The 26448-nt window shown below is 39.4% G+C and overlaps 1 protein-coding gene across 6 annotated transcripts in view; it reads left to right on the plus strand.

Moving 5' to 3' along the window:
- The window catches only part of LOC146634344 (protein NLRC3-like), a 329883-nt gene that overhangs the window by 246791 nt on the left and 56644 nt on the right, over positions 1-26448 (plus strand). For 4 of the 6 annotated variants that reach the window (XM_085376914.1, XM_085376899.1, XM_085376906.1 and 1 more), the window contains one exon: positions 11620-11793. In XM_085376914.1, the coding sequence (XP_085233040.1) occupies positions 11620-11793 (174 nt within the window). Of the gene's footprint in view, positions 1-4894; positions 5075-11619; positions 11794-26448 lie in introns of all 6 variants that reach the window. The other 2 variants (XM_085376895.1, XM_085376896.1) reach the window with 1 other exon arrangement.

Here is a 26448-nt window from a genome sequence, read left to right on the forward strand (position 1 = left end):
TGATACGCGGGGGTTTATCTTTCCAAAGGAATTTGGAAATATATGAATCCAGAGATCTGAACCAATCTTGTGATGGTTTGTTAGGGATCATCAAAAATAAGTAATTTATTTTTGGCAAGATCATCATTTTTATAGTGGCGACCCTTCCCATGAGTGATATGGGTAAAGATTTCCATCTAGTCGGATCGCCTTCTACTTTCTTTAGAAGTGGGATGTGATTTAATTTAGTTAAGTCTGAAAGCTTAGGAGAAACATTAATACCTAAATATTTAATATTTCCGGATTGCAGTGGGGCAGAGGAAGAATTATGGAAGGAGCAGTTAATGGGGAGAACTGTAGATTTTGGCCAGTTAATTGAATAATCTGAAACTCTTGAAAACCAGTTTATTAGAGTAATTACCTCAGAGAGGTTGGTTTGTGTGTTTTGCAGAAAAAGCAACACATCATCCACATAGAGACTGATTTTATGTTCTATGTTCTTACATTTTATGCCCTTAATTGTTGTAGCCTGTCTAAATGCTGCTGCTAGAGGTTTGATAAAAATTGCAAAAAGTGAAGGGGAGAGTGGGCATCCCTGCCTGGTGCCCCTCAGGAGACAGAAGCTGGAGGATGTCTGGTCATTTGTTCTGATACGAGCTGTTGGGGAATTGTATAATATTCTTATCCAGTTTATAAAAGAGTTTCCGAAACCAAATTTGTGTAAAGTTGCGAATAAAAATTTCCAGTTAACTCTGTCAAATGCTTTTTCTGCATCTAGAGATAATATTATGGTTTCAACGTTTTTATTGTATGAGTATTCTATTAAATTAAGTAATCTACGAGTGTTTGTTGAGAAGTGCCGACCTTTTATGAAACCAGTTTGGTCAGGATGAATTAAGAGGGGGGTTATTTTCTCTAATCTCTTTGAGAGAGCTTTGCAGATTATTTTAAGGTCTACATTTAAAAGAGAAATTGGACGATAGCTTGAGGGAAATAAAGGGTCTTTGCCTGGTTTTAGCAGGAGACTAATGTTGGCAGAATTCATATTTGGTGGTAGTCTGCCATTTTCCTCGATTTCCTGCAACATTCCGTGGAATACTGGTGCCAGAATTGTCCAGAATTCTTTGTAGAATTCTGCAGGGAAGCCGTCTGGACCTGGAGCCTTATTATTGGGCATACTTATCAGGGCTTCCTGGAATTCACTTGGCGTCAGTGGCGAATCCAGTTCCATTGCTTGACTGTCTAGTAATTTTGGGAGAGTTACGTTGTCAAGAAACCGATCAATTTCATTTTTAGATGGGTTTATTTGTGGTGAGTATAAAGTTTCATAGAAATCCCTAAAAATGTTGTTTATTCTTCCAGGGTCATATATTGTGTTCCCCGATAAATCTTTAGCAGCACATATAGTTGTTTTTTCTTTATTTATTTTTAACTGGTTAGCTAGAAATCGACCTGATTTGTTACGGTGTTCAAAATTCTGCAAGCGAAGTCTTTGTATAAGGAATTGTGTTTTTTTATTAATAGTTTCATTTAATTCTAGTTTTGTCTTGCATATTTTGTTCAATGTTTCCTGATCTTGGTTGCACGCGTAGGCTTCTTCTGGTGATTTGATGGTTTTTTCTAATTCCTGAATATTTTTGTTTTCTTCTTTCTTTTTGTGTGATGAGAAAGAAATTATTTTACCTCTCATCACAGCTTTCCCTGCTTCCCATAGAACAGAAGCTGATATTCCGGGAGTGTCATTAAAGTCTAAATATGAAGTCCATTCCTTTTCAAAATATTTAATAAAGTCTTCATCTTTAAGCAGTGATGTATTAAATCTCCAGTTTTTACTTGGCGTAGTATTATTCTTGTGCATTAGTTTTAAAGATACAGGAGCATGATCACTGACAGCTATAGGATGAATCTCAGTGTCTGAAATGTCACTCAGCGGTGAAACTTATCCAGACGAGAGTAAGAGTGATGAACATGCGAGAAAAAAGTATATTCCTTACTGTTGGGGTGAAGGGAGCGCCATGCATCGCGAAGGCCAAAGTCGCTCATATACTGTTTGACTATATTTGTGGATTGCCAATTGCGCTGAGTTCCTGTTGTGTTGAGCCTATCCATTTCTTCATTTAGTCCAAGGTTGAGGTCACCGCCAAGAATGAGTGCGCAATCGAGGTGTTCAGAGAGTGCACTAAAAAATCCGTGGAAGAATGGTTTGGTTTTCTTCCTGAATACTATCGTTGTTTATAACAACGATAGTATTCAGTATTTATTGCAACAAACTTTGTTGTTTGCAAAACTCAGTTACTTTTTTGAAGAAGTAACTATATAATTAATTGCCCAACATTGGTCATTATTTACTGTATTTTTCAGACAGAGTTACAGACTCTCTCCCAGACCACAGACTCATAATACAAGTCAGAGCTTTATAAAAATAGAAAAAATAAAGTTGTGTTTTCAAAATTGGAGTTCAAGTTATTTTTACTTCCAATAGTGTTAACATGCTACAGGTCATGAACAAGGTTGTTTTTAATTTTCATTGTAAGTGGGCTAAAGCAGTTAATTAAAAGTAGTCTAACATAAATGTAAATGCTGTAATTTGATTACTTTAATAAACCATGTAACTTGGATGGATAAGATGCTGGCGTGACCACAGTGCACACGTCTGCTGTTGCTGTGGTCCAAGGGACGCTCAGGGAGTTTGTGTGTTCGCTCAGACACATGAAACATTAGAGGGAACATTGGCGGTGACTGGCAGGGAAAAGGGGATTGATAAGACTTACTGTAAATATAATTATGTATGTATTGAAAAAGGAACAACTAAAATGTTCCAGCTGAAAAAATGAAATCAGTTTCAGTTTATTTTCAGTTAATCCAAACACCTTTCTCTTTAAACTCTGTTTGTCAGTCACAGTATATCCAGTACAATCTTCTTTTTCACTGCGTCACACACATTCAGAGATCAGTGTCCTGTGTGTGCTCTCATTCACTCACACTCACTCTCATATGGCTGAAGTCTGTTTGTACACAGGCTGTCAGCTGGCCTGAGTTAGGCCTGTCTCTAAAATCATTATTTTATTACTTTTATTCTGATTCATCAAAGCCAAACTCAAACATATTTATATTTACTGATTATGTTCTCATCAATAATTAACAGTCAGTACATTCAGATATGAATCATAATTCAGTGTTTAACATATTATCACAGATGGACTGCACAGGACTGCACAGGACTGCACAGTGGGAAACATTTCAGAGAACATCTCAGAGAATATCTGTGAAGCAGAAACTAAACATAATAATAGAAGAAAAGCCAAATAATGATCCAAATCCTGCTCTGAGACTATCAGACAGTAAAGGCTTCCAAAGACTGCTCACCTCTCAGACTTACTTAAAGATGCTGGTGCTGTCCACAGATCAGCTGACCTGCTGGCTCTCCATGATCAGCTTTGTTTCTTGGAGATAAAGGCTGATTAAGATGAAGCCTTTAGAGCTTCAGTTCTCCAGAGCAGCAGGATGTCTGAGGTCCGCAGAAACACAAAAACACAGCAGCTAAAAATAGTTGTTCAAAGAAAACGAGGTGGGAGCTACTGATTCCTGAGCTTTGATACTGGATTAGCTTCAGTAGTTATTCCCATCACTGCTGTAGGAGCTACATTTAGTCACAGCTGACTGTCTTCTTTGAACAATCACAATGACTACTGTTGTAAAAAACAAGCACACAAAGAACCAATGAGAGTGTAGAACATGATAAAGAGCTCCTGTGATGGTGGCAAAGAAATGAGCAGCAGACGGACGTCTACATGTTGTAGTGGTTTACAGTCACCAGGGGGCGCCGTCACAGCCACGCAGTCAGTGGGCTGCTCTGCTTGTGCTGTTGTTGGTGAAGCTGAAGTGAAAGCGAATGTTAAAACAATGAAAAGTGTCCACTGCAGCCTCCATCTGAGCTTGTCATGTTCTTCTTCTTTGATCCTTCGTGTTTGTGCTGAACACTGCTGTCGCTCTCTTCCCTGTTCCCGCCCACTTTCTAACCAATCAGCATTGGAGCGTGCACAGCGTCGTCCACACTGAGCTTTGTTGTGAGCGCATGGACTCGTCTGCAGAACATTTGTATGGGCTCAAAATGTGGTCATAAATATTTTGTACTTGTAAATCAGGATTTGTATGTGTAAAAAGATTTGTGTGTGTGTGTAAAAAAAGATTTGTGTGTGTGTGTAAAAAAAGATTTGTGTGTGGACTTAGCCAAAAAAAAAATCCCTGCAAGTTACAAGTACGAATTTTGACCCTATTTTTCTTCCTTTCATCTGATTGGTCAATGTCATGTCAATCACAAATGTAACTATCCAATCAGAGAACAGATGGGTTTGGCTGTCAGAGGGGCACTTTTTTGACCTAACGTTCCTGTCACAAGTGTCTTCTAAGTGAAGCTACCAGGTTCAGGTCCAGCTCTGTTTATCTGGAGCTGCAGTAAATGATCCGTCCTCACAAAGCAACACAGACACCAGATATGCAAACACAGCATCATACAACACAACCAAGAGATCCAAAGAATTATCTCTGCATTTCTGTGGCTGATGCTGCTGGAACGAAGCTGTTTGAAACCTTGTTGTTCTGCACTTTGGGACCTGAAGAGGAACCTGAACCTCTGTGCAGAGGGTTCAACTCTAAGAATTCCTGTTCAGTTTTTTTTATTTCACACGGCAAAACTTGACAACTTTATGATAAATGTACGACTTCAATGTGAAAAATTCATTTTTTTCTCTTGTTTGTTTGAAGCTGCTTCCTGTTGGCTTCAGCTGTTTGGAGTTTCCATTTTCTAAACTTCTACATTCTGAACCTTCTTCAGCTCTGAACAGATGATGAAACACTGAATGATTTCAAGCTCACACTTTGTCTAATAAACTTACATCTTTCATTCTTTATACAGATTGAAGGACTGTGATTTGTCAGAGATCAGCTGTGATTATCTGGCAGCAGCGCTGAAGTCCAACCCCGCGTATCCCAGAGTGCTGGACCTGAGTGGAACCTACAACAACCTGCAGGATTCAGGAGTGAAGCAGCTGTGTGTTCTTCTGGAGAATCCACGATGTCGATTTGAAACTCTGAGGTCAGTCACATGTTTTAGTTGTGCTGAGATGAATATGATGTGAAAGTTGTGCTGACACTGTGGATCAGTAGGCCCACACACCTCTATACAGGAAGTCTGGTTCTACTCTTTGTAGAACTTCTGATCCCTGATCCTCGGAGTCTGACTCAGTAGATAATGCAGAGTTCTGAGCTGATGTGGGTGAGAGGACTCGGGCAGCCTGACAGAGTTGATGTCCAGGTCTTCCCTGCTTGTCCTGATACACATAAACATGAGTATCCTTGCAGGTCAGATCTCATCAGTCACACCTGTTAGTGCAGCTCTCCTCTAGATTGTAGTGTTTGTAAAACTAGGATGATTTTAGGAGCCTGGGCCGCAGATCTAAGGGAAGATATGACTTGGAAAGACTAAACCAACCTATTAGAGGTGTTCGCACTAACATAGATAAATACTCAGATTTACACCTCTAGTGTCTCACAAAGGGTTGAAAAGTGAATGTGCACAGAGAGGTTGGTGGTGAGATGGGCACTTCCAGCACTGTAGATGTGATCCAGCTCAGTGTTCATGGAAATAATCCGGAGAGCAGGATTCCTTGATGAATGTCACATCTTCTTAAAGTTATAATCCACAGGGAAAACTGTGAAACTGTCGATCTGATATCTACTCAACCAATCAGGTGTTTACATGCCCTTCATTGATCTCCAGCCCCACCTTATTATCAGTTTCTCTCTCTTTTACATCTGAATTATCTTCACTTCACATTTCAGTCAGTTCAGATTTCATTAGCACGTTCACTTTAGCATAATCCATTTTAATCCAAACACCTTTCTCTTTAAACTCTGTTTGTCAGTCACAGTATATCCAGTACAATCCTCTTTTTCACTGCGTCACACACATTCAGAGATCAGAGTGTCCTGTGTGTGCTCTCATTCACTCACACTCACTCTCATATGGCTGAAGTCTGTTTGTACACAGGCTAATCTGGGACTCTCCACCATTTGACCCTAGAAATAAAGAAGCTTCTTGGATGAGAGGTGAAAGGCGAAACGTCTTCAAAAAACTTAAAGAAGTCCAGATGCCTTTTTTTCTGAGCTCTTTAGATAACTGCGAACCTTCACAAACGCCTCATCAGTGGGACTCTCAGAGCTACCAGCCCTTTGCTACAATCACAAAGCTCTTCATTGAAATCAATGATATCAAAGCTGGAATCAAGCTATAGCCATATACACTGGTAAAGACTTCTTATTTCGAAATAATATACTGAAGTGGCAATGCAGAAATTGAAAATAGGCGGACGTGCTACCTATGCTATTAGTAGAATGGACATTGGCCTGCTGGCTAAGGAAGGCCCTGTCTCACATAGAGGTGAGAGAGGCCCCCCTCGAAGCCCCCTCTTTTATCGGGGCTTACTTAGGGTCATATCAGGGACCCCTCATTTGGAAGTCTTTTTTTTTTTTTTTTTTTTTTCTTTGACCAAATAAAGCTTATTTGTGTAGCTGTTTTATACAGCTTTAATGTTAATATTAACATTTGCTTATGTATGTTTAGGGAGTGGTCTGATGGTACATGTCGTTGTCACATTAATAATATTCAAATAGTAAGGGTATGCTTAAAGATAAGGTAAAAATCATATCATATAATGTAAATGGCCTGTCGAATCCAATTAAACGTAATAAAATTTTAACTAAAATGAAGAAAGAACAAGTACAAATAGTGTATCCACAGGAAACCCATCTAGACTGTAAGGAGCATGAAAAACTGAAAAGAATGGGTTATACAACAGTTTTCTCCTCTTCCTATAAAACTGGACGAAGGAGAGGAGTGGCTATCCTGTTATCAAGCAAATTACTCTTTGAAAAAATATCTGAGATAAGTGATAAAGAGGGACGTTATATTTTGGTAAGGGGGAACATTGAGGGGAACCCAGTCACGTTGTTAAATATATATGCACCCCCTGGAAGCGATATTTATTTCTTTAAGAAAATTATAGATGTGATGGTAACAGAGACAGTAGGTTTCCTAATTTGCGGAGGAGATTTAAATATACATCTATAACCAAAGCTAGATATATCCAATAGAAAAGCACAGAATACTACAACATTAATTAAGAATATAAATACATTGATGAAGGAGGTGGGACTAATTGATATATGGAGAGACTTGCATCCCTACCAAAGGGATTATACTTATTTTTCCTCACCACACTCGTTATACACAAGAATAGATTATTTCATAACTTTTGGGAAAAATAAAGATAAAATAAACACTTGTGCAATTGGAGTAATAGAGTTAAGCGATCATGCACCAGTATACCTGTCTGTTGATTTAAACGTGCAACCAAAACTCAATAATTGGAAATTAAATTCAAGCTTACTGAATGATCCTCACTTTAAAGGACAAATTAAGAAAGAGATTCACTTCTATATGGAAACTAATGACAATGGTGAGGTGTCTCCTCCTATACTGTGGGATGCCTTAAAAGCTGTCCTGAGAGGGAAAATTATAGCAATATCCTCTTATAAGAAAAAGATGAGAAATAAGAAATTAGAAGAGCTACAAAATAAGAATTAGAGAAAAGGCATGAAAGAAAAACATCTCAGGATATATTGGAGGAAATTAGGAAAACAAGAAATGAAATAAATGATTTGACCACATATGAAATTTAAAAAAAATTAATGTTTCTTAAACAAAGGTATTATGAGGGAGGATCAAAAGCAAAGAATGTATTAGCCTGGAAACTAAAAAAGAAAATAGCAGATATTACAGTTCACAAAATTAAACATCCAGTGACAAAACTAATAAAAAATAAACCAATAGAAGTTCAGAGTGCATTTGAAACATTTTATAAGACTCTGTATGCTAATAACACAGAGAGTAGTATAGTTGAAATTAACAGTTTTTTAGATTCTCTTGATTTACCAGTACTGAATGAAGAACAGAATAAAACTTTGATTGAAGATATAACAGAAAAGGAACTAAGAATAGCAATAAGTAAGGTTAAAATAAATAAATCTCCAGGATCAGATGGATATACGGCAAAATGGTACAAGGAGCTAAAAGAAGAATTAATACCAGTGATGCTTCTAACAATGAATTGGATCCTAAAGAAGGCTCAAGTACCTTCTAGCTGGAAAGAAGCAATTATCTCTGCCATCCCAAAAGAAAACAAGGATAAATTAGAATGTGCGTCATATAGACCAATATCTGTTCTTAATACAGATTACAAGCTGTTTACATCTATCATGGCTCGACGATTAGAAAAGTTCTTACCTAATCTAATTCATAATGATCAAACAGGTTTTATTCGAGAGCGCCAAATACAAGATAATGTGCGACGGACATTACAAATTATTAATCATATTCAAAAGAATAAAATAGAAGCAATGGTAATCAGTATCGATGCAGAAAAATCATTCGATTCAGTTAATTGGAACTTTCTTTACCGAGTCTTGCAAACATTTGGCTTTCACGAAAATATAATTAAGACAATACAGGCACTTTATGATAACCCTACGGCAAGGATTAAAATTAATGGCTACCTATCAAATAGTATTAAGCTGCAAAGAGGAACAAGGCAGGGCTGTGCGTGCTCACCATTATTATTTGCGTTATATCTGGAACCATTGGCTCAATATATAAGACAAAATAAAGAAGTAGAAGGTATTAATATCCATGAAAAGGAGCATAAATTAGCCTGCTATGCAGATGATATTTTAATATTTTTGGGTCAACCATCAAACTCTTTACCTAAGTTAATGCAATCATTTGAATACTTTGGTCGACTATCTGGATATAGGGTTAATATGAGTAAAACACAATTGCTTAAGTACAACTATATTCCATCAGAAGAAATTAAAAATAAGTATCAATTAGCATGGCAAACAGAGTACTTTAAATATCTAGCAGTCATAATACCTAAGGATCTTACAGAACTATTAGAACGAAATTATTTACCAATACACAAAAAAAATTAAGGAACATATAGCGAGATGGAATCTAATTCCATATTTAAGTTTATATTCGAGAATAGACTCAATTAAAATTAATATTCTTCCTAAATTATTATATTTATTTCAAACATTACCAATAGAAATTAACCAGAAACAGTTTAATGAATGGGATAAAATTTTGTCAAGATACATATGGCAAGGAAAAAGGCCCCGAATTAGATTTAAAACCCTACAACTTAACAAAGGAAAAGGGGGGTGGGGCTTACCTTCTCTTAGGGAATATTATTGGGCAGCACAATTAAGGCCTATGATATGCTGATGTAATCCTTCATATGACGCTCAATGGAAAGTTAGTGAGGAGAGTCTGACCTCCATCCCCATATAAGCTATTATAGCAGACAGAAGCTTGCAAAATTTAATAAAAACTATTGAAAATCCATGGATCAAGTTGACTTTTAAAATTTGGGAAACAGTAATAAAAGAATATAAACTAGAAGAGGATATAGCAGTTCTTAAGTGGTGTGCATATGACACACATTTTGCTCCAAATAAATTGGACACCAGATTCAAAGATTGGACATATAAAGGATTAACAGCTTTGTGTATGGTAATGGAGGAAGGCAGACTAATTAGTTTTGATAAAATGAAAGATAAATATTCATTAGAAACACAGGATTTTTATAGATGTCTACAGATGAGGCATTTTGTCAATAAAACGATAAAAGCTAAGGCTGAATTGAGTAAACAGCTGCTAGACGTATTTAAAAGGGCAGTTCAAATAAAAATAGAGGTATTATAGGTGACCTCTATAAAGGATTAACAAATATGAAATTACACTCAACCTTGTATATCAAAACAAAATGGGAAATGGAGGGAGGAATAGAGATAAAGGAGGAAGAATGGACAACAATATGGGCATATCAATGGAAATGTAGCAGCTCACAGAGCTGGTGGGAATTTGGGTGGAAATGCCTGATAAGATATTTTATTACACCTCACCAAAAATCTCACTATGAAGGTAACCCTCCCGCTTGCTGGAGAAATTGTGGAAATACAAATGCAAATCACTATCATATTTTCTGGGACTGTCATGTTATTAAAACTTATTGGAAGGGAATACATGCAGCAATACAAGAGACATTTGGAAGATATTTACCTTTGGAAAGTAAAACTCTACGTTTTGGACTTATGCCAGAAGGATGGACAAAGAACGATAAATACTTGTTTAATATTTTACTGGCAGCAGGCAAAAAAGCCATCACAAAAAAATGGCTTTCTTCAGAGAGCCCAGCTATGAACACGTGGATGAACATCACACTGGACATTTACAGAATGGAGAAAATGACAGCAGATGTGAACTACAAGAGGGACCTGTTTGTATCACGATGGAAGAAATGGATGGACTACATTAGAAAACGCAGGCCAGTTTTTGCTTTTGCATTAGATTTTGACTTTGTTAACTACTAGAAGACTAGAGGAAAAATTAGTTACATTAATGGAAACAAAAACACACTCCCTATATTTATTTATTTATTTTTCCTTATGTATTTTTTATTTATGTTGTTTGTTGTTTCCTGTTTTGCTTCTTTTTCTTTTCTTCTTCTTTCATTCTTATTGTATGGATATTTTAGTTGTTTAAATATAGAAAAAAAGAAAAAAATATATGTACTGAAAGAAAGCTGAAGTTGATGGTATTGTATAGTGATTCTAAAATGTCAATAAAAAAAAAAGCTGGAATCAAATGAGTCCAAGTCTTCTGCTGATTCAGCATCACATTCATCTTTGCTCCTTGTTCTGCATCCCCACCATGGACTTCATTCCTTTCCAAGCCAGCCTTGAGTGTCCTTTATTCAGCTCATCCTCTGCTTTACTTTTACACCTGATTTTAGCTGCTTTTCTTCTCTCCCTCATAACAAGACAGCTTCTTCTGCCTGAGAACATGTTGGAGTGATTTACTAATCCAGGGCTGATTTTTGGGGAAAATAGTTCCCATTTTCAAAGTAATCCCCATTTTTCCCAGAATGAAATGTAAGTAGAAATAAATGATCTAAGTGAAGAACATGAGCCTTTAAAAAGGCTCTACTGAGGCTGCTGCCAGTGGTCAAAGCCTCCAACAAAGCTCTGTAAGTACATATGTGATCATAGCTTTAGCTTTTAAATGTTTATTCTAGTTAACACAGATCAGGTGGAACAACTCAAATAAAATATCAAAAATATTAAGTGGTCATCGGTACTCAGTTTGTTCAATACTGAATACAATGGAGCACAAATTGTCCACGTTTCTGAAATATTTCTGGGTGTAACTGTCACCAAAGTGCAATTTAGACCTGGCCTGTGGTTGTTATCTAAGTGATAATCATCAATTCTACTAAAACAAATACAAAATAAAGAAATTTGACACATTCTGTTGATATCAAAAGCACACTGAACAATTCAGTGTTGTTTTACTGCTGTTCTCTCTTCACTTCTTCTCCTCTGATTCTCTCCACATGTTGCTCTGCATCAGTGCTCAGTTTCCTGACAAAACAAGATGAAATATTGCTAAATATAATAGTATCTCATTACGCTTCAACAGAAGTGTTTTATTTTTGTAATTGTTTATCTGTTATTCTTCAGACTGAGTCACTGTGACCTGTCAGAGAGAAGCTGTGAAGCTCTGGCCTCAGGTCTCAGCTCTCAGACCTCTAATCTGAGACAGCTGGACCTGAGTAACATCAACCTGAAGGATTCAGGCGTGAAGCTTCTGTCTGAAGGACTGAAGAGTCCACGCTGTACACTGGAAACTCTCAGGTGAGATCAAGCATTTTTCTTTCATCAACTGACAGAATTAGCAGATTAATAATAAGGCAGTCCTCTAATAAGAGGAGAAGTGGAGGTGTTTTGAAGGGCAACGTACTCTTATGTTAACAAGACAGGAAGTAGTTCCTGGGAACAGCTTCCTTTGTTATTGTCTAAGTAGAAACATGATGGTGAAACAGTGATGAGTTTGCAGAGGTGGATCCACAGCACACAACACAACAATGCTGTTGCGTGTTGAAAGCAGACTTCTCACAGATTCTGAGACTGCAGGTTTCATCACTGTCCAACCAAAATTCACTGAACCAGCAGTAAATGAACGTCCAAAACGACGCTTCATGTTTAAAAAACAGATGATCAGGGGGATTTGTGTTTACATCTTTTTTGTGTGATCTGTTCACCTGCTGTTTTAGCTGTTTGGTGGTTGTTGAGATGGTTTTGTGAACTTTTAGCTGAGATTCTGACGTTTCTGTAGATACCACACATGTCTAATTACTTTGTACAGCATGAATGGCCATAACGAGGTTTTTAACAGTAAGAAAAGTTGTAAAACGTAAGAAAATATAGTTAAAAGTCCAAAACCTTCTACGTCTGGTGGCTTGTGGTAAGGAGCAGATCAAACGAGTAAAGAATTACGTTATAATTATAAATGGCTTCAACAGCACATTCAGGTCTGTGAGACTCATTCAGACACTGAGCCGTGGCTCTGTGCTACATGCACATATTTCTGCATCTCTGCCATTCAGACACACTTTATATATAGTTTATTTTATGTAGTATTCAATACTGAACTGTACATTTAGTCTTTTTAAAGGCAGCAAGTTTTATTCAGTGTTTTCATAAAAGCCTTATTTTTATCCATTTACTGCTATTAGGAAGAACACGTGAGGTTTAAGACCTGGACCAGTTTGAAACCTTTTGTCCTCCACAGTGGAAAATGGGTGGAAATAAAAATGGGTCTCACTTTAGCCAGCTCCTAATTTTATCAGTTCTACTCTCAGCGTCTCCTGTATATCTCCTGTATAAATGTTGCACTCAGCTTTGTGGTCTCCAATATCACTGAAATGCAGCCAGATGCTGCTCATTTTGCCTTTTCACTCTTTCCTGACACGCTTGCATTTCAATACAGCTCCCATTTCTCTGTGTACTGGTCTCTACCACTACCCTTGCTGTCTATGGGACATGTCTTCTTTCACATAATGGTATGATCCCAGTCTGTCTCTTAAAGTGATTGGCCACATGGTTTGCTCATCAGAATAAAACCTCAGCCGTGCTCACATTGATTATCAGCAAGCCTGAAAATTCATCAATATTTGACATATGAAATTATCTCAAGGGCTGGATTTGGCCCACGGGCCATATGTTTGACACCCCTGGTTTACACAGTTTGGTATTCAATGTACAAGTGAGTTAGCTCTCAGCTAACTAGCAGACAAGCTAACTGCTGGGACTGCGTCTTTCTAGCAAGAGCGTCAGACACTCAGACTGGTTTCCTTTGTGGATGATGATGTGTTCTCACACTGATCCTTCATGCTGATGCTGCCATCCACCCACTGCTCCTGGATTCCTCATCATCATCTCCATCAGCCCTCACAATACTCCACCTTCATCAGCTTCATGTTCAGGAGCCTGGATGTAAAATCCAGGGTGAAATGTCTGTCTAGAAGATAGTACCTCAGTGACTCCACTGCCCACAAACCAGGTAATGGAAGCCCTGGTCTCCATTACACACCTCCTGGGCCCAGTAGCCCTTAACTTTCAGGAGAGGGTCAGCTGACCATTCTGGCATGAAGTGATAAATCTTAGCGGTGATGCCTTTACCCAAGGGTGATCTTGAGAGCAGGACTTCCACAGGGCTGCCCGCAGGACAACATATCTCCAGAATTGATTAAGCTGCAACTTATTTAACTCCACAATTTTATCAAAGCTTAAAAAACATTTAGTCCCACCGTCAAATAAATCTGATACATTAAGGATGCCTGCCTTACGCCACTGTAACCCGTCAACCGATGTCCCTCCAATTAAAATTCTTTTATTCCCCCATAAGGTAAGAAAAAAGCGTGGCTGATATATATTATAATAACTCTGGATTTACTGGCCTGTAATTAAAATGTAAAAACTTTGAAGTCCGAACTTTCAATGTGGCTGAAACAGAGACTCAGTGTTGCTGCAACTTGTTGCTGTGTCAGCTTACATCAGTCATGTGATTTGGAGGTGCAGCGTGTCTGTGGACCACAGAGGGTTAATAACACTCACCTTCCTTCCATTTCCACAGTGTAACATCCACCCAGCTGTGTAAAATCCAAAATTCTCATGGTGTTGTTCAAAATGTGCTCTGGCATGATCATAAACATCGCTTGCTGCTGAAAACAAGAAAAAAGCCGTCCTGCTATGGGCTGAACCATTTGTTACTGGTGCAGGGGGGACGCAATGTACAGTGGGGCAAAAAAGTATTTAGTCAGCCACCGATTGTGCAAGTTCCCCCACTTAAAATGATGACAGAGGTCAGTAATTTGCACCAGAGGTACACTTCAACTGTGAGAGACAGAATGTGAAAAAAAAATCCATGAATTCACATGGTAGGATTTGTAAAGAATTTATTCGTAAATTAGGGTGGAAAATAAGTATTTGGTCACCTCAAACATGGAAAATCTCTGGCTCTCACAGACCTGTAACGTCTTCTGTAAGACGCTTTTCTGTCCCCCACTCGTTACCTGTATGAATGGCACCTGTTTGAACTCATCATCTGTATAAAAGACACCTGTCCACAGCCTCAAACAGTCAGACTCCAAACTCCAGCATGGCCAAGACCAAAGAGCTTTCGAAGGACACCAGGAAAAGTATTGTAGACCTGCACCAGACTGGGAAGAGTGAATCTACAATAGGCAAGCAGCTTGGTGTGAAAAAATCAACTGTGGGAGCAATCATCAGAAAATGGAAGACATACAAGACCACTGATAATCTCCCACGATCTGGGGCTCCACGCAAGATCTCATCCCGTGGGGTCAAAATGATCATGAGAACGGTGAGCAAAGATCCCAGAACCACACGGGGGGACCTGGTGAATGACCTGCAGAGAGCTGGGACCAAAGTAACAAAGGTCACCATCAGTAACACACTACAACGGCAGGGAATCAAATCCCGCAGTGCCAGACGTGTTCCGCTGCTGAAGCCAGTGCATGTCCAGGCCCGTCTGAAGTTTGCCAGAGAGCACATGGATGATCAGAATCAGAATCAGAATACTTTATTGATCCCTGGGGGAAATTATTTTTTGTTACAGTGCTCCATTTTAAACCAACATTAAGACAAGACAGACAATACGCTAACTAAGAATAGTACAATATATACATATATATACATACATACATACATAAGTCACTTATAAATAAATGATACAGCAGAGGATTGGGAGAATGTCATGTGGTCAGATGAAACCAAAGTAGAACTTTTTGGTATAAACTCAACTCGTCGTGTTTGGAGGACAAAGAATACTGAGTTGCATCCCAAGAACACCATACCTACTGTGAAGCATGGGGGTGGAAACATCATGCTATGGGGCTGTTTTTCTGCCAAGGGGACAGGACGACTGATCCGTGTTAAGGACAGAATGAATGGGGCCATGTATCGTGAGATTTTGAGCCAAAACCTCCTTCCATCAGTGAGAACTTTGAAGATGAAACCAGGCTGGGTCTTCCAACATGACAATGATCCAAAACACACCGCCCGGGCAACAAAGGAGTGGCTCCGTAAGAAGCATTTGAAAGTCCTGGAGTGGCCTAGCCAGTCTCCAGACCTCAACCCCATAGAAAATCTGTGGCGGAAGTTGAAAGTCCGTGTTGCTCGGCGACAGCCCCAAAACCTCACTGCTCTCGAGAAGATCTGCATGGAGGAATGGGCCAAAATACCAGCTACTGTGTGTGCAAACCTGGTAAAGACCTATAGTAAACGTTTGACCTCTGTTATTGCCAACAAAGGTTATGTTACAAGTATTGAGTTGTATTTTTGTTATTGACCAAATACTTATTTTCCACCCTGATTTACCAATAAATTCTTTACAAATCCTACCATGTGAATTCATGGATTTTTTTTTCACATTCTGTCTCTCACAGTTGACGTGTACCTCTGGTGCAACTTACTGACCTCTGTCATCATTTTAAGTGGGGGAACTTGCACAATCGGTGGCTGACTAAATACTTTTTTGCCCCACTGTATGCAATATATTCAGTTTTAGCATTTATATTCACTGTTGACTGTAACTACGCTCAAACTGTTAATGCTATCTTATTTTAATAAACAACACTGTCATATGCAAAACTGGGGTGGCACTTGGGGTGGTGTTACAGATTCAAATATTGGGGATGGATACAAGAGGAAAAACCACAATAACAACACTGGTCCGGTCAGGTTGAGTCAAACGATGATGTTAATGGTCACACACGTGGGAGATGGACACTGATGCAGACAGCCTCTGATCTCAAAATGGTGGAGTATTGCTCAAACTCTTATAGCCTCTGGTGCCTCCACCTTATCATAAAAGCCTAAACATTCACATGCTTTCTCTCACACAGCGCCTAAGCTACGACCTTGGCTCCCTGTTTATCTGCTCCTGCTGAGATGGGGCAGAAAACTCCAGCATGTTCTCTTCTAATCAGACAAATAAGGCAATAACTTTCTGCAAACAGTATTTCTTATAACTCAGCAGTATAATGCATCATAAAACAATATCATTCATTCACAATAAATCAGCAGTTTAATGTAATGCAAATCAGTTTAACAAATGCAATAGTTATCAGCTTCTTCTAATTCAGGAGAATAATGCAAACTAAAACTACATAATAATTCACAATCTTTAATTAGGGGTATAACATGGCATAAAATAATATTATAATCTAACAGTCACTATATCCTGTTTCATAGAATATGAATTCACACAATACTACACCTTCATCAGCTTCATGTTCAGCAGCCTGGATGGACAGTAATTCTTTCCATGGGTTATGGTGGGACATTGAGAGCTGAAGTCAAACAGCAGTGAGAAATGAAAGACTGATTCATTTCTATTTAGTCTTGTGATGTGCAGCTTTGTTCAGAGCATTAAGGCCCAGCAAAGATTACTGAGGTCACAGAGTCCTGATGAAACCTGTGTGCTTATAGAAACTGAGACCAGATGAACCAGAATAGAAGGACATTAAAATGAAGTGTCAGCTACACAAAGGCAAAGCTATTCAGTTGTTGCTGTGAGTTATTTAAATGGAGGATGGAGTCAGACTTTAAGCTGCTGGACTCAGTCACTATATCCTGTTGTCCTCATAGAACCTGGACACACAGACTCACCTGTGACACAGTGACACACAGTGTGGGCTACACACACATTAGAAAGTGGATCAGTCACACTTGTGCAATCATTTGTTGTGCTGGGAAACCATGAACACTTTGAATCACATCAATGGCTTTGTTACAGCAACATTCAATCATGAGTTCAAAAGTAGTGCATTGTGTACTTATTTTAATAGTACTGCAGTATGAGAAGTGCAACATTCAGTGTGCAGAAACAGATCAGGTGCTTTCTAACAGCAGTGTTCCCTTTAACACAGCAGCAGTTCAAATATTTCTGTCAGTCTGAGCTGAAACATGAATCTAATCAAATATCAAATCAAAGTTCTTTGCCTCTGCCAGGACGTTAACATTTGATCTAGTTTTTTACAAAGTTCCCTCAGCGTCCAGAGCCACCAACATACCTTTGATCAACAGCAAGTGAACATTTATAAATGTGTGTTTCCAGAACAGGAAGCAGCAGAACTATTGTTCTGTTATCAGTGTAATGGAGGAGGTAACTTTAAGAGGGATGCACTTGACCTCCTGACTATGAATGATGTAGATGACAAGGTGCTGACTCTATGAATCCACAATCTCAACAGTCCGATAAGAACAGATGGCGTATCCACAAAATCCACTGCCACTCAGGTATCTGCCGTTCACTCATTTATTAACAAGAATCCGAAGCACACATCCATAATGTGAGTGAGGGGATTTAACAGGCTGTAAAATGCTCAATGCCGTGTGGTGAGTGATGGTGTGGTTTCTGTTGGAAAGAACATAAAAGTCTTCCATAATTATGTGAACAGAGTGAATTAAATGTGTAATACAACAATACAAACAATACTGGATAGTGGAACATTCAACCAAAATAAGGGAGTGTCAACAAATGCTAATTTTACTATTTACATAAATCCTAACTAGGCACTTTACATTAGAGCTAACATGAGAAATTAGTGACGGTCCCTTAATGACCGCACGGCAGAGGCTGCTTCGCAGTAAACCAAGAGCACCTGGCTGCAGCCACTGTGGAGCTCCACACTAGCCGGAAACACGTGACCTCCACACTAGCCGTAAACACGTGACCTCCACACTAGCCGTAAACACGTAACTTCGGTTAAATCGACTTTGACAGCGAAAACTAAATTGCGTTTTTGTTACTATTGATGCTGCTGAGAAATAAAAATGGTTTTAAGTGAGGGGGTTTTAACACTCTGGGTTTGTTCAAAAAAATTCACCATCCCCTAAATTGTTCGTGGCCAAAAGTGACACTTGCTGTTTCGCTGATTTTTTTTTTTTTTTTTTACAGTACATCGCGTGCGTTTTGATTGCTGTAGACCATTGTCAATCAATCTAGTCCAGTGTCTCCTGTACAGGAGTGGTCCCTAATAGGCCCACGGACCGGTCCCGGTCCGTGAGTCTTTTGGTACCGTTCCGCGAGAGTTGATCCTCCGGTGTGAAATGTATGGTTGTAGTTGTGTGTCTTATTTTGAAAGAACTATTTACGCGTTACCATAGCGACCAGAGAGCATTAAAAAGCAGAGAGGAGGATGTCACTGTCATTGTTTTTGGCGCACAGCTCAAGTCACGTTTATTATTATATTTACAAAATACCACAGTTTCTTTTTTTTATTCTTTTGTTGTATTTATCCGCGACACCTTAAAGGTCGTTCCCTGAAAATATTGTCTGACATTAAAGTGGTCTGTTGTGCAAAAAGGTTGGGGACTCCTGCTGTACAGTACAGAATGCGTTTAGCTTGTCGAATTTACATAAATCTTCGATCGCTAGCAGTGTAACTCTGAAGTGCTGCACTGTATGTTTGGAAGTTTTCTCCCAAACAAACACAACAATGCCGACGAAACGTTTTGCACCCTCAAATGCACCTTTAGGTTTCATTCCATAATACTGGACTTATGTTTCTACGAAGGTTTGAACTCTAAGAGTGTTTAAACAAAGAGAAAAGTGTGAAAATGTTCATGCCTGTCTGAGAAAAGTGTATAAAGCATGTAGTGAGGGGTTTTACAGTCTTAACACCTATAATAATTGTAAAAAATAAAGTTGGCTACTTCATGGATTTTACCTACTGCGGGTTATTTTTTGAACGTAACACCAGCGATAAATGAGGGGCTGCTGTATTATTAATAGTAGAGTCTGGGACATCTAATTGATTAACATCAACATTGATTATTATGCACTATTATTTTTGTTCAAGGAGAGCCAAAAATATAAAACTCTCTCAGCTTGTTAGTTGCCAAAAATGGCCACTTTTTGTGTATGTTCACAAAATGCTATAAAATGTAGATTTCTTAAAACATTTATCTACTTTTACCGACGTGACTCTTTAAAATAGCACCAGTCCTTTTCATCAAAATCAAAATTGTATCTAAATGTTTTACTCTTCATACCCAGTTAGGTTATATATTACCATTAACTTTTCAGATAAAACAGTGATAAAGTCCTAATGTTTTCATGAAACTTCCTTTGTTTCCCCATCTGAGCATCGGGGAAAAGGCTGTCTTGCAATTGTTGAGGTCACTAGTGTGTGCCCCATTTCTTCCAGGATCACTCTCTTTATAGGTTTTAGTGGACTCCTAGTACTGCGAAGTGGTTTCATGGTACAAAGGCTTGTATTCCAAGATCTGGGAGACTGTAGAAATGAGCAGTGATGCCCTTCCTACCATCTTTCCAGAAAAATAAGTGATCTGTAAGCTGTTAGGCTGACTTACAGCAGCAGCACTTTCTGCACCTGCATAAACTCCAGGACACATTTACTAACGGTGTTTGTTGCTGTATGTGCTGCAGCTTTGAATTTTTTTATAATATATATTTTGTTAATATTTTGGCTATGGTGTCTTGTTATGAAATGTAAAAGAGTAAAAGTGTTGTTAGCAGGTGCTTCAAAGCTAAGTTTGACTGGGAAACTCAAAGCTCAATTTGCTGTATCAACAGAAATTCACTGCAGCCTATGTAATATTTCATGCGTCATAATTTATTCTACTCTATCTTGCAAATACATATTTGTGTGGCAATGTCATGCACAACACACACAACTATTAGATCCTTAAGATCGAACCCGTGTCATTGTTTTGGTCCACTCCAGTGCAGTAGTCAAAAAAAAGAATAAGTGAAGTGTCCACAAATGGCCAGGATAGAGCCCAGAGTGTTAATGTTTAAAATGTATAAAAATATTATTGATTGCAATTCTTTACTGTTAATATCAACAATAAGCTTTTTATTTTGAAATTACAAGTTTAAAAAAATGCTGTTACATTTAATGCTGTTACACTGTAATCCTTTATTATAAGTATGGACACAGAATAAAGTGAACAACATTTTGAAATAAGTTTAATTTGAATTTTGTACTACGCAAAAAACAAAACAAAAAAAAAACAACGACATATTAAACAAACAAACAAACACAGCCAGTGCCTTCATTTGTCCATTACATGTCAAACATAGCACTGACCTTAGCCCCTGCTCATCAGCACATGCTTTCAAAAAGAGCTCCATGTCCTCTGCAAACTGAAAAACAAAGAGGAACAAGTCCCTTGCTCCAGTGTCTTCTTCCTCTGACATGTCTCTTAAGACCCTCTGCTGGTCCCCTTGATTTAAGGACAGATATTTTGGCATTGTTACGTGTCCACGGAAAAGTGCCTTATTTTGGACAACCCACTGCACAGCAGGACGCAGATCTTCAACAACTGCTGGCTCCTGTGTCAGGCAAATGGGGATGAAAACATAGTTATTTCTCTGTTGCAGAACAGTTTTTTAACAGTTATTCAAATGTCACTAACCATGTAATTACACTACTGTTTAAAGTGATTACTGACCTGACTGACTTCCTGGAACTTGCGCTTTTTCAGTCTGAAAATGGGCACGTGTTGTCCTTCAAGCACAGCTTTGGCTTCCTCTCTCCAGTGTGCAAATAGCTTGCCAGAGCTACGAAGAGTAAGGCCACAGTGAGGGCATGTCATTTTCATGGACTTTCCGTCAGCTGCAGTTTTATTGAACACAGAGGGTAGAGCCAATGAATGTTCTAACAACGACTCAGAAAATGGTTCAGATACCGAAGACAAAACCTTGGGGGGGAGACGGGTCTCCTCGGAGAGTTCAGCGGGGAGCAGTCCTGATAATGGTGGCTGACTTGGCATTGAAGAATGCTGACAAGACAATAAATGCCTTGCCATATCCCCACGCCGTATGATTGTAATCTTACAGACAGGGCGGTGAAAGTGTCCTGTTGTCCTACAAGCCAGCCTGCACCGGCATATCATTTTATCTGTAAGAGAAAAACAAACAAACAAACAAACGTAATTTAAATGTAGTTGTATAGAATGCAATCAATTTGTCTAGCAATCAGATTGTACATGTTAACAAAAACATCCAAGCCAACCTCAATAATGAAAGCAAAATGGTATGGATCACAAAAGTTATGTCAAGAAAAGTGGTGAAAAGTAAATAAAAATATATTTTATAAAAACACTTTTTGTTGCAGATGAATGCACTGAACTGTACAATATCAACAGCAACTTTTAAGTCAACAAAGATACTGCAGAAGTGCTTAAAAAAGTGCATATTTATAACTATAAAGTATATTTAATACAAACATACCTTTGAAAGGCAAAGCATTTTTTATATGCACACTTAGATGCTCCTCAATCTTTGCCCTGAAAGTGGGGCTGAAAGTGGGGCACAGAGGGCAGTGAAAGAGTCCTCTGCAACACGTGTTGCATTCCTGCAATTCTGGCTTTAAGCCCGAATTCCAGATTGATGTGTGCATCTAAAACAGAGAGAGAAACAGATAAACACCATATACACATTTAAGTTAAGGTTTTAGCAGAAATAACAATTTACAGTTGGCATGTAATAGATTTGGGAAGAAATTTTTTTTTTTTTTCCTTTTTTTTTTTTAAGTGACATCAGAAACAGCAGCATGCGACATCACGTGATGGCGGAGCTTCAGTTCATCCTTTGTCATCTTTTTTTTTTTTTTTTTTAATAGGACAGGGGGAAAGAATGAAAGAAAGAGGGGGAGAGAAAGAAAGAAAACCAAAGGGGAGAAGAGACGGTGAGAAGGGGGGGGGGGAAGAGAGAAAAAAAAAAAACCAAACAACAAAAAAAACTCCTGGGTCACCTGTATGGAGAAAACAAACAAACAGAGGAGACAGCAAACAACAAAGAGCAACATAATAATAGAAAAAAAAAGCACCATCACAATAAACTAGCTAGCAGTAGATATCAATAGTTACTAAATAATAGACGATATTGTGCAGCACGCAAGATAGACAGCACACAGTGTGCTTTGAGGTAGCAGCCAAGAAAGCTGTAGTCCGCATCTGTGAATATCCATGTGTACACCTGTGTGCATACCTGTGTGGATCAGCATGCTTGCATTCCAAAGGTTTCTCCATGTAATGATCTGCTAGGGAGTGTGGGGAGCCACAGCCCTGTCCTTTATGGTATCAAGCGGGTATGGAGGAGATCAAAACTCCAGACATCCAGAGGCCCCCAGAACACAAGAGACCAAGGAAGACCCACAGAGGGGCAGCTGCGCCACTGTCCCAGTAAGAGCTGAGGAGAGTCCCAGATGAGGGCTCATTCAGCAGCCGCAGAGCTGAAGCCAGGGGGAGTTGCAGAAAAAATTCTTGAAAAAAACCCCACAAATATATTACAAGACACTTTAATTTGTGAGACATGTTTCTATTGACATATAACAGTCAATTGAACAGAGGCTAACTAAAATCTGGGCAATAAAAAAGCTGTACAGAAAAGAATGACGAATAGAAGTATTGATAAATATATAAATCTGTTTGTGACAAAATTTACAGTGTTGACGCTAACCAAAGGTGTCACAAGTACACACGTTCCTTACTACAGTTTAGATACCTCTGTTTAAAAAGCACTGACTCGACTTTTTAGTCAAGTCGAAGTAAGAAGTACAGGGTCTAAAATATAATTTATGTACAAAATTTTGAAGTAATCTTACATCCAAAGCAGCGTGCGGGGGGCTGATTTACAAATGTACGGATTACAAAGTACAGATACGCGTGCTAAAATGTGAGAAGTAGAAGTATAAAGAAGTATACAGTAGGCACAAAAAAGTACAGCAGTAAAGTAAAGATACCAGAAAATTCTACTTAAGTACAGTATTGAAGTATTCGTTATTTTGCATCTCTGACGCCAACAATAAATCATATTCTAATGCAAAATGTGGTTTTTGCTTCTTCTCGCCCACAGAAGCCGTTAATCCAGCTCTCCTACTTAAACCAGGCCCAGGAAAAAGCATATCTGTGTGTTTCTCTGCCATGGAGCATGATGAAAAAACATTAAAATACGGAGAAATGTTGTTGTAACGCAAAAAAAGTGGCAACATGATCATTGTAAGAAAACTAGACGATTCCTAGAATTCTGAAATCACTAACGGCAAATTTATTTAAGAAAGACTTAACCAACCTTTGCGATCAACTTGCAAGACTTCCACGGTATCCATGCGTGTTTACGGCTAGTGTGGAGGTCATGTGCTTCCGGCTACTGTGGAGGTCACGTGTTTGTCTGGCTGCAGCCACTGTGGAGCTCCACAGTGGCTGCAGCCAGACCCTTCTCCAGTAAACGGCAGTAACAATCAGTAAACAAAGTGTGCGCCAAGGATTAAACAAGGGAGGATAATGGCCGCAGCAAAGAACAAACACGATAAAACACAGAAACTTACAGTCTCATGGACGCACACCGCTAACGGCATTAGAAGGAACGAAAATCCACACGGTGAGTAAAACTCTGCTGACTCTTCCCACCTGCAGCTCCGACCGAACTCTCTGCGTCGACGTGTGCGTAATGATGAGGTAGAATTGTGTCTTCTAATTGGTGAAGAGAATGGGTTGCCTCACCGCTCATTGGCTAAACGGCAGCAGTATGCTGATATCTTACTCCGCAGATGTGGCTCCGTTCGTGAGTTCTGCGAACTGGCTGGCCTTTTGTACAATCAGGCAGCAGCACAAACGCTCATCAGCTCATTTACTGTGCAGGACTTTGATGTGTGAAGTGTGTGTTTGTGCTGGATTTCCTTTGGAGAATCTCAGTCAGAAACCAGACAAAGAAAAACTCTTTCAATAGTCCAGGTTGAGTTGACAACATGAACTGCATTTATCTTCCTCTGACTTGACATGTTCTTCCTCCTCTGCACCGAGCCAGCTGCTAAGACTCACAAGCTCATTGACATTTTCTGATGATAAAGAAACTCTCTTCTTCTGCACAATATGAGCAGCAACAGAGAAGAAGCTTTCACAGGTACAGATGTTGCAGCTGTGGCCAAGTACATGTGCTGCATGTTGGAGCAGCACTCTGATGGACAGGCCTCTGTACTGATGGTGGGCTCTGCTCTGTATCCACCACACTGTTCTCAGCTGAGTCTTCCTCCTGTTCACACTCTGATGAAGCACCAACAGGGCCAACTTCTTCTCTGGTGGCTCGGATGTTGTTGCTTCCACAGGTTTCCCTCCAACAACCCTCTGTTCCTGCAGTAAGTTCAGTAAGATCTGGGTAAACACTTGAGCTCCTTGAATCTGGCTCCAGCAGCAGTTTTCACATATACAATGTTGGCATTTTGCTTGCGTGTCTCCAGGTCTGTTCTGAATGTAGACTTGAATTTGACCACGTAGGCGGGGTCATCATCTGAGCTCTCCATCACCTGAGAGAGATGACAAAACACAGAATCACAGAGCATGAAACCAACGTTTCTCCTCCCAGAAGTTCAGTCACAGACCTGCAACAGAAACAAGAGTCAAAGATTCAAATGACGCAGAGCTTTCATTTACTTACAGTGGGGCAAAAAAGTATTTAGTCAGCCACCAATTGTGCAAGTTCCCCCACTTAAAATGATGACAGAGGTCAGTAATTTGCACCAGAGGTACACTTCAACTGTGAGAGACAGAATGTGAAAAAAAAATCCATGAATCCACATGGTAGGATTTGTAAAGAATTTATTGGTAAATCAGGGTGGAAAATAAGTATTTGGTCAATAACAAAAATTCAACTCAATACTTTGTAACATAACCTTTGTTGGCAATAACAGAGGTCAAACGTTTACTATAGGTCTTTACCAGGTTTGCACACACAGTAGCTGGTATTTTGGCCCATTCCTCCATGCAGATCTTCTCGAGAGCAGTGATGTTTTGGGGCTGTCGCCGAGCAACACGGACTTTCAACTCCCGCCACAGATTTTCTATGGGGTTGAGGTCTGGAGACTGGCTAGGCCACTCCAGGACTTTCAAATGCTTCTTACGGAGCCACTCCTTTGTTGCCCGGGCGGTGTGTTTTGGATCATTGTCATGTTGGAAGACCCAGCCTGGTTTCATCTTCAAAGTTCTCACTGATGGAAGGAGGTTTTGGCTCAAAATCTCACGATACATGGCCCCATTCATTCTGTCCTTAACACGGATCAGTCGTCCTGTCCCCTTGGCAGAAAAACAGCCCCATAGCATGATGTTTCCACCCCCATGCTTCACAGTAGGTATGGTGTTCTTGGGATGCAACTCAGTATTCTTCGTCCTTCAAACACGACGAGTTGAGTTTATACCAAAAAGTTCTACTTTGGTTTCATCTGACCACATGACATTCTCCCAATCCTCTGCTGTATCATCCATGTGCTCTCTGGCAAACTTCAGACGGGCCTGGACATGCACTGGCTTCAGCAGCGGAACACGTCTGGCACTGCGGGATTTGATTCCCTGCCGTTGTAGTGTGTTACTGATGGTGACCTTTGTTACTTTGGTCCCAGCTCTCTGCAGGTCATTCACCAGGTCCCCCCGTGTGGTTCTGGGATCTTTGCTCACCGTTCTCATGATCATTTTGACCCCACGGGATGAGATCTTGCGTGGAGCCCCAGATCGTGGGAGATTATCAGTGGTCTTGTATGTCTTCCATTTTCTGATGATTGCTCCCACAGTTGATTTTTTCACACCAAGCTGCTTGCCTATTGTAGATTCACTCTTCCCAGTCTGGTGCAGGTCTACAATACTTTTCCTGGTGTCCTTCGAAAGCTCTTTGGTCTTGGCCATGGCGGAGTTTGGAGTCTGACTGTTTGAGGCTGTGGACAGGTGTCTTTTATACAGATGATGAGTTCAAACAGGTGCCATTCATACAGGTAACGAGTGGGGGACAGAAAAGCTTCTTACAGAAGACGTTACAGGTCTGTGAGAGCCAGAGATTTTCCTTGTTTGAGGTGACCAAATACTTATTTTCCACCCTAATTTACGAATAAATTCTTTACAAATCCTACCATGTGAATTCATGGATTTTTTTTTTTCACATTCTGTCTCTCACAGTTGAAGTGTACC

This window comes from Diplotaxodon limnothrissa, linkage group LG3 (genome assembly GCF_057381915.1).
Source record: "Diplotaxodon limnothrissa isolate DT_005_m linkage group LG3, D_limnothrissa_male_GT1.1, whole genome shotgun sequence".
Classification (NCBI taxonomy): Eukaryota; Metazoa; Chordata; class Actinopteri; order Cichliformes; family Cichlidae; genus Diplotaxodon; species Diplotaxodon limnothrissa.